At 34.2% G+C, this 18,366-nt stretch overlaps 1 protein-coding gene across 2 annotated transcripts in view; it reads left to right on the forward strand.

Moving 5' to 3' along the window:
• gata2a (GATA binding protein 2a) overlaps nucleotides 1–18,366 on the forward strand; it is a 28,107-nt gene that overhangs the window by 7,733 nt on the left and 2,008 nt on the right. The window contains exons 4-5 of one of the 2 annotated variants that reach the window (XM_062044790.1): nucleotides 2,739–2,897; nucleotides 12,983–13,108. In XM_062044790.1, the coding sequence (XP_061900774.1) occupies nucleotides 2,739–2,897; nucleotides 12,983–13,108 (285 nt within the window). The remainder of the gene's footprint in view (nucleotides 1–2,738; nucleotides 2,898–12,982; nucleotides 13,109–18,366) is intronic. The other variant, XM_062044798.1, reaches the window with a different exon arrangement.

Raw genomic sequence — 18,366 nt, forward strand, 5'->3', positions numbered from 1 at the left:
GCTGAATAGCTCATTTCCATCTGCAGTCCATGGCTACCTAAATTAAAGGGATACAAAAATCATGGAATAAAATTATGACAATAAAATCATACTATAGCATGTATTCAAATTAAGAAAATTCATAAAAATGCCCTTTCATGGACACATACTTAACATACAACACAACCACACCTCATTTACATCATTACACAAAGACAATACAATACATCATTTGTAAAAACAACCATGATTTTAACAGACACACCTCACAATTTACAACAAAAATGCTCTCATGGATAAATATAATACACATTAAGTTGATGTGTCAAACATAGTGGCCACCTTATTGACCGGGTGAGCAGCTTTGATTGCTCCAAAGCCACTTTTTAACTTCAATTGTGAATGTTATGGTCTTTCTTAAAGTTAAATTAAATAATGCATCCAAGTAATTTACTGCGATTAATCTGATTAAACACTGTAATTGTACAATATAAATATATATTGTATATATGCTTCCTTTTTGAATTAGCCCTAAAACCCGACCCTCCTCTCCTTTGCCTGCCTTTTCAAAGAAAACCTTTCATCTTCAAGTTTTTTCTTAATTCCAACACTAAAACGTTGCGTAAGACGCCAGTGCTCGCTGATGAATATTTTAAAGCACTAATGACCCCTGCTTTAATGCGCTTTGCCGGACTTGCGAAACACTTGAGGGGAAGACAAAAGGAGGTATAAAAAAAAGCACAGAGATGCATTTCAAAAGGAACCAAGCTTCTTTTTTTTTTTTGCTCAGGTCAAATTCCATTGTAGAGCGAAGGGTGGGACATTGGGTGTCGCTGGTATTATATCAGCAATAATGAGGCGATACTCTGGGGAGAATGGGATACTTGAATTAGGAGAGTTGAGCAACAGGCCGGTTCGGAGAGAGTCAAACTGGTGTGGGACAAATATACACTGCAAAAAGTCAGTGTTCAAAAACAAGAAGAAAAAAAAACAATTTACTGGAACTAAGCAAAGTTATCTGCCAATAGAACAAGAAAAATCGGCTTGTCAAGACTTTCCATAACAAGTCAAATTAGCTAACCTCAATGAACCCCAAAATACCTTAAAATAAGTATATTGTCACTAATAACAAGTGCACTTTTCTTGGTAGAAAAAACAAATATGAGACCTTTTTTCTCAATATGTTGAAAAATATTCTTAAATTAAGTAAATGCTAGTGCCATTATCTTGACATAATGATATGCGCTCGGCATTACATTTCTTGCATTTTTCCATCGATAACATGACATCATTCAGTCAATTAGTGCGCAAGGAATATATATATATATATATATATATATATATATATATATATATATATATATATATATATATATATATATATATATATATATTTACAGCCCGGCCCCCAACCACATTTTTTTTAATTGTAATTTTGAAGAATTTATCTGAATGTGCATGAACCATTCACATGTGAATAATATAAATACAGTCTATTATACAGCATTATTCACATGTGAATAATATAAATAGAGTCTATTATACAGCATTATTCACATGTGAATAATATAAATACAGTCTATTATACAGCATTATTCTCATGTGAATAACATAAATACAGTCTATTATACAGCATTATTCACATGTGAATAATATAAATACAGTCTATTATACAGCATTATTCACATGTGAATAATATAAATACAGTCTACTATACAGCATTATTCACATGTGAATGACATAAATACAGTCTAATATACAGCATTATTCACATGTGAATAATATAAATAGATTCTATTATACAGCATTATTCACATGTGAATAATATAAATACAGTCTATTATACAGCATTATTCACATGTGAATAACATAAATACAGTCTATTATACAGCATTATTCACATGTGAATAGCATAAATACAGTCTATTATACAGCATTATTCACATGTGAATAATATAAATACAGTCTATTATACATTTAAGTACAGTCAAAAAGGAACATATGCATTATACAGTCTGATGACTGTCGGTATGAAAGACATATTACGGTTTTGTTTGCAGTATGTTAAATGTTTAAATATTAACTGTCAGTTTGCTGTACTGTGCCGACTGTACTACTATATGAGTACGTATGTTCTATTGTTTCACTGAAAATAAAACCTCAAAGTTTTAATTATGAGACACAATTGTGTCAAAGTCAGGATTTTTTATTTCATGCTTGAAGTAAGAAATTCTTACTTTGAAAAAGCAGTTTTATACTTGTGAGTGTTGATGACACAGCTTTGCAACAGTTGATATTCTAGTTTCAAGCATGTTTTACTCAAAATAGGAAATCAAATCTCAGCAACAAGCTGTAATATCTTACTGAGATCATTTAGGACCAAAACCCTTAAAACAAGTAAAACACTCTAACATAAAGTCTGCTTAGTGAGAAGAATTATCTTATCAGACAGAAAATAAGCAAATATCACCCTTATTTGAGATATTTCATCTTACTTAGATTTCAGTTTTTGCAGTGAAAGGGGGGACTTTTTACTACGCATGTTTGATTTGCTGGATTTCAACATCACAATTGTAGTCAATTTTGAAGCATGAACACATTTAGTGTCTTCGGCTATAATTTAACGTTGTGCCGGGTTTAATGACGCACGTGGACACGGTCTGACTTTCGGGGTCCGTTGGGGTCATCCAGCAGTCATTGTGTGATACCGACCAAGCCAGACATTTTTAATTATATAAAAATTCTTCTTGTCGCCTCTTGAATTATACGCAGAGGGCCGTGAGTGTGTAAATTGCGGCGCCACCTCCACCCCTCTGTGGCGACGGGACGGTACCGGCCACTACCTGTGCAACGCCTGCGGACTGTACCACAAGATGAACGGCCAGAATCGACCGCTCATCAAGCCCAAACGCAGACTGGTGAGTCCCGACTCGTATGCTTCACCACACGGGGGAGAAGGTATCCAAATATGAGCAAAAAGCAGATGCCTGCAGCACAATTCCAGGAAAGTTATATTTTCCCTACGATCTTCCGGTAATTGTTTGTTGCCCTCACCCCCTGATGATCCACCTTCATGACCTACTACTACTCTGCTACTATTGCCATTGTTCCTGCTATCATTATTGCTGCTACTTCTGATACTGTTACTGATACCAATGCCCATGTTGCTTCAATTGAGATGCTGATATCACCGCATGCTCATGAAGCATCTACAGCAAAGTGGTTTTCACTGAGGGCCACATCGCAGTTATGTTTGGCTTCTAACAGTGAATACTATTATTACACCATTTTTTAAATGTATTTTATCAGTAGATTTTTTTTAAACTAAAATATAAAAAAAATTGCCAGGGAATTTAAATTAAAATGTAAAAAAAATATGGTCAGTTGCGATAAATTCACCTCAAAATGTAGTGTATTTAATGTAAAAGGAAAAAAAGTACTGCTGTTTTTATGATACAAAAAGGCAGCTCAGTTGCCAGAATTTTGCTGTAAAATTGACATTTGTTTTTTTTACTGTAAATTAAAAAAAACTGTAACATTTTGGCACTTGAGCTGACAGGTTTTTACATTTTTTTTTTTTGTAAATGGCAAAATGGCGCCACAGTTTATTCAGTAAAAAAAGTAAAGTTTTTTCATTTAGAGAAAATGCTGTAAAATTGACATTTGCTTTTTTTTTACTGTAAATAAAAAAAACCTGTAAAATTTTGGCACTTGAGCTGCCAGTTTTTTTAAATAATTTTTTTTTTTACCGCAAATCAATGCCAAAACAGCACCACAGTTTATTACAGTAAAACAAGTAAAGTTTTTTTCATTTAGAGAAAAATGCTGTAAAATTTACTGTAAAATTGACATTTGTTTTTTTACTGTAGATAAAAAAAACTGTAAAATCTTGGCACTCGAGCTGCCATTTTAATTATTATTATATTTATTATTTTTACCTCAAATCAACAACTGTAGATTGTTCCGTGTATTACTGTAAATGCCAAAATGGCACCACAGTTTATTACAGTAAAAAAAAAGTACAGTTTTTTTCATTTAGAGAAAAATGCTGTAAAATTTACTGTAAAATTGACATTTGTTTTTTTACTGTAAATAAAAAAAACTGTAAAATTTTGGCACTTGAGCTGCCATTTAAAACATTTTTTTTTTTTAAACCTCAAATCAACAACTGTAGATTTTTCCATGTATTACTGTAAATGCCAAAACGGCACCACAGTATATTACAGTAAAAAAAGTAAAGTTTTTTTAATTTAGAGAAAAATGCTGTAAAATTCACTGTAAAATTGACATTTGTTTTTTTTATACTGTAAATAAAAAAAAACTGTACAATTTTGGCACTTGAGCTGCCATTTAATTTATTTTATTTTTTACCTCAAATCAACAACTGTAGATTTTTCCGTGTATTACTGTAAATGCCAAAACGTAAAAAAGTACAGTTTTTTTTCATTTAGAGAAAAATGCTATAAAAAGCAACAGTACATTTCACAATTTACTGTGAAAGTCATTTACTGAGAGCAATAGTGTCGCTGAACACAAGGCATAATAAAACATTACTGTGCATGTGAGCTGTGTGCGTGGTATTTTATGTTTTTATTTGTATCTATTTATCTTAGTACCATGTTCTTATGTTTTTATGTGTCAATATGAATTTGCACTAAATGAGTTTGCTTTGCAATTTCGTTGTACAATGTACAATGACAATAAAGGTCTATTCTGTTCTATTCTAATATTACCATGAAATCTATTGCTACTTTTACATTGCACAATTTGATGGATAACTTGCTTTGAAATCATTATTATTAGTACTCGTTTCTATTTTAAAAAATGGTTTGAATGTTTGATCATATATTTTTGCATGATTACACATAATTTGCGATTACATGGAGTACATATATTTTTTTCTCCTCCCGAAATAGAAAGAAAGAATAAAAATAAAAATAAAATAAAAACGTTGAATATATTTATCTCTCTCTGTCATGTGCCTGCAAGCTATTATAGGCTCCTGCTTTTATTATAGAATAGAATAGAAAGTACTTTATTGATCCCTGGGGGAAATTCAGCACCACAGTTCACTCACAATAGGCAATAAACATTTAGGTATTTTTACATGTGAATAATATAAATACAGTCTATTATACAGCATTATTCACATGTGAATAACATAAATACAGTCTATTATACAGCATTATTCACATGTGAATAATATAAATACAGTCTATTGTACAGCATTATTCACATGTGAATAACATAAATACAGTCTATTATACAGAATTATTCACATGTGAATAACATAAATACAGTCTATTATACAGCATTATTCACATGTGAATAATATAAATACAGTCTATTATACAGCATAATTCACATGTGAATAATATAAATACAGTCTATTATACAGCATAATTCACATGTGAATAACATAAATACAGTCTATTATACATTTAAGTACAGTCAAAAAGGAACATATGCATTATACAGTCTGATGGCTGTCGGTATGAAGGACATATTATGGTTTTGTTTGCAGTATGTATCGTAACTAAGCGTCTCAACACACCTGCTTTGCCAGGGAAGTTTAGAAGGGATCTGTTTTGCCAATTTTGCGACTTTGTTGCTACAATTACCGCTGAGTGGCATGTATTAAAGGTGAGAGGTGTGGATATTTCGTCGTGCATTTATTAGGTAATTAACGGTCATGAAGGGTGACCAATTCGCTGTGCGAGTGGAGATCCGCCTCCACAAGCCCAGAGAGTGTGCTTCCCTCCGTAGTTTTTAACAAACAAATTTAAATAGAGTATCTATTTTTTCAGAAAGAAAGGAATATATAACATTTTTGGCCAAAACTGTGCACTCGGAAAATATATAACAGTGGTTTAACATTTTTTTTTCAACAAGTAACACCTCAGAAAACACTTGGCTCTCCAAGTACCACCATATCAACAAAGATCTAAATACAGTAGCACATTTATAAGTATTTAAGATTTTATTTAACAAGTATATTTATTTGTATGGCCATTACACACAGTTTGAACAGTAACACTGTGTTTGAGTATAGTCAAATAAAACTCTGTACTTCGAGTGGTTATTTGGCGTATCACTAGTGGTACACGTAGCAGTTTAAGAATTACTCACCCCCCAAATCCTCCACACGACACCTCCGCTCCGGACAGGCTAACCTCCTCCAACCTCCGAGGACAAAGCTACGAACAATGGGAGACCGGGCTACCTGCTCCGCCGCTCCCAGTCGGTGGAACGCTCTCCCTGACCACCTGAGGGCACCACAGACTGTGGATGCTTTTAAAAAAGGCTTAAAAACTAGGGATGTCCAATAATGGCTTTTTTGCCGATATCCGATATTGTCCAACTCTTAATTGCCGATACCGATTTCAACCGATACCAATATATACAGTCGTGGAATTAACACATTATTATGCCTAATTTGGACAACCAGGTATGGTGAAGATAAGATCTTTTAAAAAAAAAATTATAAAATAAAATGAAATAAATAAATTTAAAATGTTCTTGAATAAAAGAAATGATAAAACAATATAAAAACAGTTACATAGAAACTAGTAAATAATGAAAATGAGTCAAATTAATTGTTAAAGGTTAGTACTATTAGTGGACCAGCAGCACGCACAATCATGTGTGCTTACGGACTGTATCCCTTGCAGACTGTATTGATATATATTGATATATAATGTAGGAACCAGAATATTAATAACAGAAAGAAACAACCCTTTTGTGTGAGTGAGTGTGAATGGGGGAGGGAGGTATTTTGGGTTGGTGCACTAATTGTAAGTGTATCTTGTGTTTTTTCATGTCGATTTAATTTAAAAAAAAAGAAAAATAACCGATACCGATAATAAAAAAAACAATACCGATAATTTCCGATATTACATTTTAAAGCATAATATCGGCGGGCCGATATTATCGGACATCTCTATTAAAAACCCTTCTTTTTAAAAAAGCCTTTTTTTTTTTTTTAGATATATGCATACTAGTTATAGCTATTTGGCTGTTTTATTTTTAATTTTTTTTATTATTTTGTATTATCTTTTTATTTTTTTAACACACTGTAGCACTTTGAGATTGTTTACTCAATGTAAAATGCTTTTTACAAATAAAATCTATTATTATTATTATTATTACTGTATTAAACAGTAATGCAAATAAATAACTTGACAAAATATCAATTTTAGCCAAGTCAATTTATTATTATAAAGATGCTTGATATGTTTAATAATTAAATGAATGATAGTTAAATTATAAATGAAAAATAATTAGTTTCCTCATGTTTTTCATGTGTTAATTACGGATGTTAGAAACAGCTAAGACTACCAGCATTTACACATGAACTTCTTTAACAGTTTATAATGGAAATGTTTTCCCGAGTTGTTCCTTAGCCACAGAAACGAAAAAAAAGAGCCCATTCCATTTTCCACCGGCTCTGCCTATGTGGCTGCAGCTTTTTGCATTTTCAACTCAAGTGTTTGTCAGAGCCGTGTTCAAAGGGGCATCCAGTTGTTTCCTATCCGGATATCTGCCCGGCCCAGATAAGGAAGTCAGGCTCCCGGCTGTTTCCGCCTTCACCCGGCACGCCGCATTCTCTCTGGCCAGACTGACATATACTGTAAAGAGATTATCACAACACTAGAGGAGCCGCTTATACGCTGTAAAGAGATGGGCCGAGAGGGTGTGGGAATTGGAAAATACATGGATTTATGTTCCTCTCCTGTTTATCACTCTCGGTGTGCACAATTGGGATGCAAAGCTTTTTTTTCCCCTCTGAAATGTTCACTTGATTCTATTATTTTGCATTGGAAATAAAATGGGGAGTGTGGCTGGGCAACAGTATCACTGTGCACCTGGATTTCATTTAAAGGAACAACATGGATGCTGCTCAGACCCAGAGGGTTGGTGCATGTAAAGTTAATGTTTCTTATTATGTGTGTAGAATTGATCTGCGATGGAAGCGAGGCACCAGAGTTCTCCATGGCTCGTGGCTCAGTTTAAACTAAGTCCCTATTTTCTAAAATTATATGAATTGAAAAAACAGCAAAACATACATTCAGTGTCTTAACTATTAATGTATTTTGGTTACAAACATTCCAAAAACTTAGTTTATTTAATAAAAAATGTGCAACATTTTTTTTTGTACTACTTTTTTTTTTTTAAATTTGCCTGTTTGTTTACACATACCGTATTTTTCGGACTATAAGTCACAGTTTTTTTCATAGTTTGGCCGGGGGTGCGATTTATACTCAGGAGCGACTTATGTGTGAAATGATTAACACATTAGCGTAAAATATCAAATAATATTATTTAGCTCATTCACGTAAGAGACTAGACGTATAAGATTTCATGGGATTTAGCGATTAGGAGTGACAGAATACTGTGGAATTTTGAGATGAAAACAGAGTTTTTTGTATAGGATTCAATGTGTCCGCATACTTCCGTTTCAACGATTGACGTCACGCGCAAACGTCATCATACATAGACATTTTCAACCGGAAGTTTAGCGGGAAATTTAAAATTGCACTTTATAAGTTAACCCGGCCGTATTGGCATGTGTTGCAATGTTAAGATTTCATCATTGATATATAAACTATCAGACTGCGTGGTGGGTAGTAGTGGCTTTCAGTAGGCCTTTAAAATGTACTATATGCCACAATGCAGAGTTTGATCTATGTACTATTGCATAAAAACATAGTACCGTATTTTCCCAAAAAGGAGGGATTTTTCAAATGGACTGTGTGTCGGTTTTAAAAGTGCTACCCCTCTAGTCAACATATGAAATAACAAGTGTGTGTAAAAAATGTGAAGTGCTCCCCCTCTGGTCAACATATGTAATAACAAGAGTGTGAAAAGAAATTGAAATGCGCTCCCTTTGGTCAAAATTTATTTTAGAAAAATAAAATAAATGTGAATATGGAGACATACTATAATAACTTGAAGTTAATAATGAAGATTAAAAAACCAATTACAAACAAAAAAATTCTAAAATAAATTAATGAACTAAAAGCATTTTTTTTCTCAAAAATGTGTCAACTTTTTTTCTTATAAAATTGGGACCAATTTCTCATATTCTCTCATTTTTTGTAATATTGCAATATTTTCTCGTAAAATGATTACATTTTTTATGTAAAATGATTACTTTTTAATGTGAAATGGTGACATTTGTCATGTAAAATTCTGACTTTTATCACAATATTGGCAATTTTTTTTGTTCTTGTAAAACAGTGACATGTTTTGAGTAAAATGATGACTTTTGTCATCATTTTGCCAAGTAAAATTCCGTTTATTATTATAACTTTGCCAACATTTTTAAGTTTTCTTATAAAATTGCGACTTTTGTCGAGTAAAATTACAACTCGTTTCATAAAATCTAAATTTTCTTGTAAATTTGCGACTGTTATTGAGTAAAATTCCACCTTTCATCGTAATATCGCTCAAATGTTTTGTAGTAAAATTTTTACTTGCGTTGAGTAAAATGACGACTTTTATTATAATGCTGCCAAAATTCTAAGTTTTTCTTGTGAAATTCGAACTCAAGCTTTTTTATATTTGCATACCGTATTTTTCGGACTATAAATCACAGTTTTTTTCATAGTTTGGCCGGGGGTGCGACTTATACTCAGGAGCGACTTATGTGTGAAATTATTAACACATTAGTGTAAAATATCAAATAATATTATTTATCTCATTCACGTAAGAGACTAGACGTATAAGATTTCATGGGATTTAGCGATTAGGAGTGACAGATTGTTTGGTAAACGTATAGCATGTTCTATATGTTATAGTTATTTGAATGACTCTTACCATAATATGTTACGTTAACATACCAGGCACGTTCTCAGTTGGTTATTTATGCCTCATATAACGTACACTTATTCAGCCTGTTGTTCACTATTCTTTATTTATTTTAAATTGCCTTACAAATGTCTATTCTTGGTGTTGGGTTTTATCAAATACATTTCCCCCAAAAATGTGACTTATACGCCAGTGCGACTTATATATGTTTTTTTCCTTCTTTATTATGCATTTTCGGCCAGTGCGACTTATACTCCAGAGCGACTTATACTCCGAAAAATACGGTATATTCAGTGTTGCCACATCTTAAAAGTGAATAGGTTTCTTTCTTTCTTTAGTTTATTTCGAACATGAACACACTTACAGCATAAAACATCACACAATTTCATATCATTTCACTTTACATCATGTCCGAAAAGGAGTAGGAAGAAGCAAAGCTTATTTAATCCTACCCCTTTCCCACTTCAGAGCGTTTACAAATATATACATTCATTTACTGACCTTTTTATAATAGAATGACATCCGTGAATTAGTATATACAAGTTTTGTAATATGTAATTAATCATTCAGTCATTAACATACTGAGATGAAGAATATCTTATTTTCAATAAGGTTGAAAGTATTTCTCATAATTCTTCTTCTTTGTACTTTGTAAGCACTATTCATTTGAACAACATCTTAAAGTGGATCATATCAGTACAATGTTTAACTTCATTACTTAATCCATTCCATCATTTAATTCCACATACTGATATGCTAAAGGTTCTAAGTGTTGTAAATTAGATTTTCCTCTAAGGTTTTATTTCTCCTCTTTAGTTGAGAAGAATTGTTGTACATTCTTTGGTTGCAGGTTATAGTTTGCTTTGTACATCATTTTAGCTGTTTGTAATATTGCCAAATGATCGAACTTTAATATTTTTGACTATTTGGTTTAAATTAGGGTTGTCTAAAATAACAAAGGTAACTAATTGTGCAGAAATATGGGGAAATAACTACAAAAGTACACTTCATTCATTAACCGTGTTTCAAAAAAGATTCAGTTAGAATAATACATAAAGTTGGATATAGAGAATATTCAAAACTTTTATTTATTGAATCGAAAATACTGAAATTCCACAACATAGTGAATTTGCAAACCGCTAAAATTATACACAAATAAAACTATGATCTGTTACCCGAAAATATACAAGAATTCTTCTCAACAAAAGAGGAGAAATATAATCTTAGAGAAAAATGTAATTTAAAACATTTGTACGCACATACAACACTTAAGACCTTCAGTATATAAGTTTGTGCAATTAAATAATGGAATGGATTAGGCAAAGAAATCAAACAATGTACTAATATGATCCACTTCAAGAAACTCTTCAAACTTAAAGTGTTTACAAAGCACAAAGAAGAAGAACCATGATAAACATTCTGAATTTATTTCATCCATCCATTCATTTTGTAGATAGTCTTATTTATCTCAAAATACAACTTACTTCACTAATTATTATTTATTTTTAAGGCTATTACTTATGGAGTATATTGTGAATACATTGAGAACAGGAAGTGAACACAAGTTTTATCAACTGCAATGTAAAGGGAAATAATTAAATAAGCTCTGCTTCTTCCTACTCCTTTTCGAACATGTTGAATTAGAGAAACTGGAAATTGGGATGTATCATGTTGTATGCATGCACGTTCCAAATAAACTCAAACTCAAAATGTGATTAATCACAATAAATAATGCATTCATCATATACAAACTTGTATATCAGAACTTATTGTGACTGTACATGCTTACTTTATGTTTACTTATATAGCCCTAAATCACGAGCGTCTCAAAGGGCTGCACAAGCCACAACGACATCCTCGGCTCAGATCCCACCAGTCGAAAACGGTGTAATGAGCAAAGTTGGAAAAGTAATATACTTTGTTCAGGAAGTTGGTCCGTCTTCACTTCAGTTGTGTAATAATAATAATAATAGATTTTATTTGTAAAAAGCACTTTACTTTGAGTAAACAACCTCAAAGTGCTACAGTGTATTAAAAAATAAAAATAAAATAAAAATAAAAACTAGAACAGCCAAATAGCTAAAATTAGTATGCATGTATCTAAAAAAAAATGTTTAAAAAAAAAAAAAAAAAAGGGTTTTTAAGCATTTTTTTAAAAGCATCCACAGTCTGTGGTACCCTCAGGTGGTCAGGGAGAGCGTTCCACAGACTGGGAGCGGCAATATTTTCTAGGTTCGTTTAAACCAGGGGTCCCCAAACTTTTTGACTCGGGGGCTGCATTGGGTTAAAATAATTTGGCCGGGGGCCGGGCTGTATGTATATGTATATGTATGTATATATATATATATATATATATATATATATATATATATATATATATATACGTGACATCATCGCGCGCGCGGAAAGTGCGCTATATATATATATATATATATATATATATATATATATATATATATATATATATATATATATATATATATATATATATATATATACATATATATATATATATATATATATATATATATATATATATATATATATATATATATATATATATATATAGCGCACTTTCCGCGCGCGCGATGATGTCACGTTATCGATGAGAAAATACATTTTTAGACAATATGATTTGCCTGAGTGGCTAGGAGACACAGTGAGTAGCAAGCGGTACAAAGTGGATAAGAAAAGACAGAAAAAAATAATATTTAATTTTTTAATTTTTAATTTTTTTAAAGTTTTAAAAAAAAATTTATACTTGGGACTTCCCGCGGGCCTGGTTTTGGACGCTGGCGGTTCGGATCCGGCAGGTAGTTTGGGGACCCCTGGTTTAAACTATAAACTATAAACTTTAAAATTAAAATAAAAAGATAATAAGAAATAAAAAATTAAAAAAAACTAGAACAGCCAAATAGCTAAAACTAGTATGCATATATCTATTAAAAAAAGGCTTTTTTTTTTTTTAAAAAGAAGGGTTTTTAAGCCTTTTTTAAAGGCATCCACAGTCTGTGGTGCCCTCAGGTGGTCAGGGAGAGCGTTCCACAGACTGGGAGCGGCGATATTTTCTTGGTTCGTTTAAACTACGCAAGTGAGTAAATAACTTGCGATTGATCCAACATTCAAAAGTGTGATAATCGGAATAAAAATCACCTAGTTTACATTTCTAACGTGACTGCTTTGCTTCCTGCAGTCCGCTGCACGCCGTGCAGGCACCTGCTGTGCAAACTGCCAGACCACCACCACCACCCTGTGGAGGCGTAACGGGAATGGAGACCCGGTGTGTAATGCCTGTGGCCTCTACTACAAACTGCACAATGTAAGTAGCCCCAGAACACACACACACACACACACGCACACACACACACACACACACGGAGCATGGTTTTGGGGATGGAAGCTGATGACGGGGGCTGGTCGTTAACTGGTCAAGTGGGCGGACAGCTTGTATCGATTTAAGAGCGGGAGACACTGTGAGTGCCGAGCAAAGCCAGCTCGCCCTGTCGAGCGGAACCCACCGGCCGTCCTCCTTTTTTTTATTATTAATCCATGGTTGTTTCAATGGGGGGCGGTACTCCCCCGAGAGGCTGCGGGGTGGGACCGTCATTCAGTGTAACGGCGTCGGTTACACTGATGAGGATTTGTCTGGAGGCTGGTCCTTTCAGGTCCAGCCAGGCCCTCATCCTCATGTATTCAAATTGACCAGGACCACTGTTTGGTTTTGAATTAGACAAAGGCCAAACACGCCCCTGACTCACCTTATAATGCAACTATAGTTTATGCTAAACGGCTACTCAATATTTATAGCACTCGGCTGTAAATTAGACATTTGGATTCCTGGCAAAGTGACACCAGAAATATTTATTATTCGGTTAAACCAGACCTGGGCAAATTAAGGCCGCACGCTGCCTGTTGAGCTTTTCAATCTGGCTAGCCCAGGGGTCGGCAACCCAAAATGTTGAAAGAGCCATATTGGACCAAAAAAAACAAAAACAAATCTGTCTGGAGCCGCAAAAAATTAAAAGCCATATTACATGTGTCATGAGATATAAATGTAATTAAGAAGACTTAAAGGAAACTAAATTAGCTCAAATATAGCTACAAATTAGGCATAATGATGCAATATGTACATATAGCTAGCCTAAATAGCATGTTAGCATCGATTAGCTTGCAGTCATGCAGTGACCAAATATGTCTGATTAGCACTTCACACAAGTCAATAACATCAACAAAACTCACTCATGCACAACGTTAAAAGTGTGGTGGACAAAATGAGACAGAAAAAGAAGTGGCATAAAACACGTCCTAGAAAGTCGGAGAAAGTTATGCATGTAAACAGACTATACGGTGAGTTCAAGGACCGCCAAAATAAGTAGGACAAAACGGCGCTCGCCAAATACTTGAATCAGTGAAGCATATTTAATATAAACAGTGTGCTTTATAACAATTACGGAGGTTTGTGTCATGTTTGTCCTCCTACAGAAACCATACTAAAACAAAAAAATTGATTTTTTTTTTTCCCCCTCATCTTTTTCCATTCTTCATACATTTTTGAAAAATCTCCAGAGAGCCACTAGGGCTGCGCTAAAGAGCCGCATGCGGCTCTAGAGCCGCGGGTTGCCGACCCCCGGGTTAGCCGGACATTCCAAATGATGTTGTCAAATGACCGTAAGTCTTGAACTATACAAAGTATTTCAATGGTTGGAATCTGCGCTTTTGCATGATATACCAGTTACTATGGTTATCTAATTAGTTACTATGGTCATCTAAGTCATTGGTTCCCAACCACCAGTCCGGGGACCGGTACCGGTCCGTGACGCATTTTCTACCAGGCCGCACAGAAACATTAATTAATTGATAAACTACCGCATTTTCTCCGACTTAACTTTTGCCAGTGGTTCTTAACCTTGTTGGAGGTACCGAACCCCACCAGTTTCATATGCGCATTCACCGAACCCTTCTTTAGTGAAAAATAAAATGTTGGTTTTTTTCAAATTCAAGACAAAGTTATATGTTTTTGTAACAATTTAGTATGGGGAACATATTCTAAGTAACAAAGACTTCATTTAGAGTTATTTGGTTAGGGTTAGAGCAGGGATGTCAAACATGCGGCCCGTGGGCCGGATCAGGCCCTCGAACAGGTTCAATCCGGCCCGCGAGATGAGTCAGTGTAAAATTGAGCTGCATTTTCAAATTAAATAAACTGTTTTTCTAAATGTGTCCACTGGATGTCGCAATATCAATTCTGTTAGGCAAGCAAATTGTTTATATTGGGGCGAGCAAGTATACCAAGCAAGAGGTACACAGTAGCGGGGCTGGGACTCCTCCCCCCTGACCCAACGTAAAACACACAGGAGTAAAATAAACAATTGGTAACCCCACTTAAAATGCTGCATGAGACACATTGATATGGTTCTGTGAAAATTAGTTTCTTCTGTGAAAATTCAAAGAAAGTGAACAGTGGAAAGACAAATGAGGTAGTTGATACATAGAGGAGTTATTATTTGCTGCTTTCTTATGTTTTTTGTTCAATCCTACATGGGCTGTGACTTAAAGTTGAATTGCTTTGTAGATACACTGAGATTAAGTCTAAATTCATTGTGTTCTTCATGGAGTTTTTGAAACTGTACCATTTTTTCCCGCAGATTTTTCAACTAACTTGAATTGTTTTGTCAAGAGGATCATATGTGATATGTCCTTTTTTCAGAATGTGCTTGTTCTATTTTAGGCCAAAGTAAAACCAAGAAAACAATCTGAAGTTGCCGTAGTTGTATTTTAAAGTTATTATGCCATGATTTTACCAGTCCGGCCCACGTAGGAATAGATGGTTCTCCATGCGGCCCCTGAGCTAAAATGAGTTGGACACCCCTGGGTTAGAGGGTTAGGGCCAGGGTTAGAGGGTTAGGGTTATAATAAGGCCATGCTGAATAAGGCATTAATAAGAACTTAATAATGACTAGTTAAGAGCCAATATGTTACTAATTTGCATGTTAACAAGCAACTAATTAATGGTGAATATGTTCCCCATACTAAAGTGTTACCATGTTTTTTTACTGGTGCACAAAATGAACCGTGCATGAACATCACCTTGTTCAAACAACAAAACCAACACAGTGCATAAACTCACAACAAATTACACACCTGCAAATCGGTCTGACTTCTGTTGTTGCCGTATCCGTAATACGCCGATAGGGAGAAGTTTTTATTTACACGATGAGTCGGGTGTGTCTTGACCTCTGCCGAACCCCTGAGCCCGACTAGGATTCGATCGAACTCAGGTTAAGAACCACTGCACTAAACACACCAATAAGCTTGTTAATAGAACTCCTTTGTTATAGTACATTGGACAACGCATATTAATGGACATATAAAATGTTAATGCGTCCGATTGTAGCCAAAGTAGAAAGCCGGTCCGTGAAAATAATGCATACATTAAACCGGTCCCTGGTAGAAAAAAGGTTGGGGAACCCTGATCTAAGTCATAGCAGCTCAGACTAGGCACCAAGCAGTGTGGGTGGGGAGCGTTTCCACAGAGGGTTTCCAGAGATGCGGGTGTCAGGGACAGACTCGGAAGGAGATTTTTACAACAAAATTCTAAAGCTTAGTGATATATCAGATATATCAGATTTTTTTTGACCTTTCACGCTCATATTTAACCGCGTTTGTTGCCTTTTTGTTGCGTTTCGCTTGATTGTAAAATATGTGGATGGAGAGGGGGTGTGACGTTCACATGTTGTCAATATTCAGTGTTTTATCGTTTATAGTTCATATCTTAAATCCCACATTATTTTCATGTACATTCTGGGTGTCTCATTTAGTAAAAAATTTTAATATTTAATGTTGCATTAAATCAGACTTGGGAAAATTAAGGCCCAATTTCAATGGTTGGAATCTGCACTTTTGCAGGATATACTAGTTACTATGGTAATTTAATTAGTTACTATGGTAATCTAATTAGTTACTATGGTGATCTAAGTCACAGCAGCTCAGACGAGGCACCAAGCAGTGTGGGCGGGGAGCGTTTCCACAGAATGTCAGCCTGAAATGCGGGTGTCAGGGACAGACGCGGAAGGAGATTTTTACAGCAAAGTTCTAAAGCTTAGTGATATATCAGATTTTTTAAAAAACTATATTTAGCTGTGTTTGTTGCATTTTTGTTGCGTTTCGCTTGATTGTAAAATATGTGGATGGAGAGGGAGGTGTGACGTTCACATGTTGTCAATATTCAGTGTTTTATCCTTCATAGTTTGTATTGTAAATCCCACATTCTTTATTTTCACGTACATTCTGGGTGTCTCGTTCAGTAAAAAAAATTAAAATTCCATTCCGTTTTTTAAGGCGGTCTGTCATTACGTTTTTAGCATTCAATCAGACATTATTGTGAGGTTTTGTACTAGCGTTCCTAAAAATCAGATATACGGGCCCCCAGACACATTTTTTTCCTCTAAATTCTAAAAAATTGCCCAGGCCTGAGTTAACCTCTTAAGGCCCAAGCTGTTTGTTTACATGCTATTTTTATTTCTCTTTGCTATTTGGGCTTATTGGACCCTGATTAGAATAAAAACTAAAAATCATCTTTTGATATGATGTACTTAGTCCATAAGTACACAAACGTGTACTTCATGTGTAGTGACATGCTAATTTTTATTTTTACACTTTTTTCCCCTCCAAATTCCATTGTATGTTATACTCTTCTGACACCACCAGATGGCAGTATAAGTGTCCACATAATTGGGCCATAAGACCCGAATTCAGTAGTGTACACAATTTTGGAAATAAAAGCTAAAAGGTGCTGTCCACGCATGTGGCCACTAAGGCCTTTAGAGGTTATATATATACGAGGACAACAATGGAAACGGGTGACTTAATTTTCAAAATGCGCTAGCTCGATGCTAATTTACTTTGGATATGCCGCGTGCGTGCTACTGATTAGCATTAGCGATTTTACATGGCAATTTTAAACCTACACATTTTGGTAATGAAAACCACAACCGAGATGCACGTTGCAATCAAACAGCTGTGAGGTACGACACTTCCAGTATAAACACTTTGTAACATACTTGCCAACCTTGAGAACTCCAAATTCCTTGAGATTTGGGGTGGGGGTGGGTTGAGGTGGGCGGGGTCGGGGTGGGCGGGGCCAGGGTGTCAGGTTTAAGGGGGGAGGAGTATATTTATAGCTAGAATTAACTGAAATTCAAGTATTTCTTATATACAAACCCCGTTTCCATACGAGTTGGGAAATTGTGTTAGATGTAAAAATAAACGGAATACAATGATTCGCAAATCCTTGTATTCCGTTTATATTTACATCCAACACAATTTCCCAACTCATATGGAAACGGGGTTTGTATATATATATATATATATATATATATATATATATATATATATATATATATATATATATATATATATATATATAAATAAAATAAATACTTGACTTTCAGTGAATTCTAGCTATATATATATGTATTTTATTATATATATATATATATATATATATATATATATATAAATAAATAAAGTAAATACTTGACTTTCAGTGAATTCTAGCTATATATATATATGTATTTT

This window comes from Entelurus aequoreus, linkage group LG01 (assembly GCF_033978785.1).
Source record: "Entelurus aequoreus isolate RoL-2023_Sb linkage group LG01, RoL_Eaeq_v1.1, whole genome shotgun sequence".
Taxonomy (NCBI): domain Eukaryota; kingdom Metazoa; phylum Chordata; class Actinopteri; order Syngnathiformes; family Syngnathidae; genus Entelurus; species Entelurus aequoreus.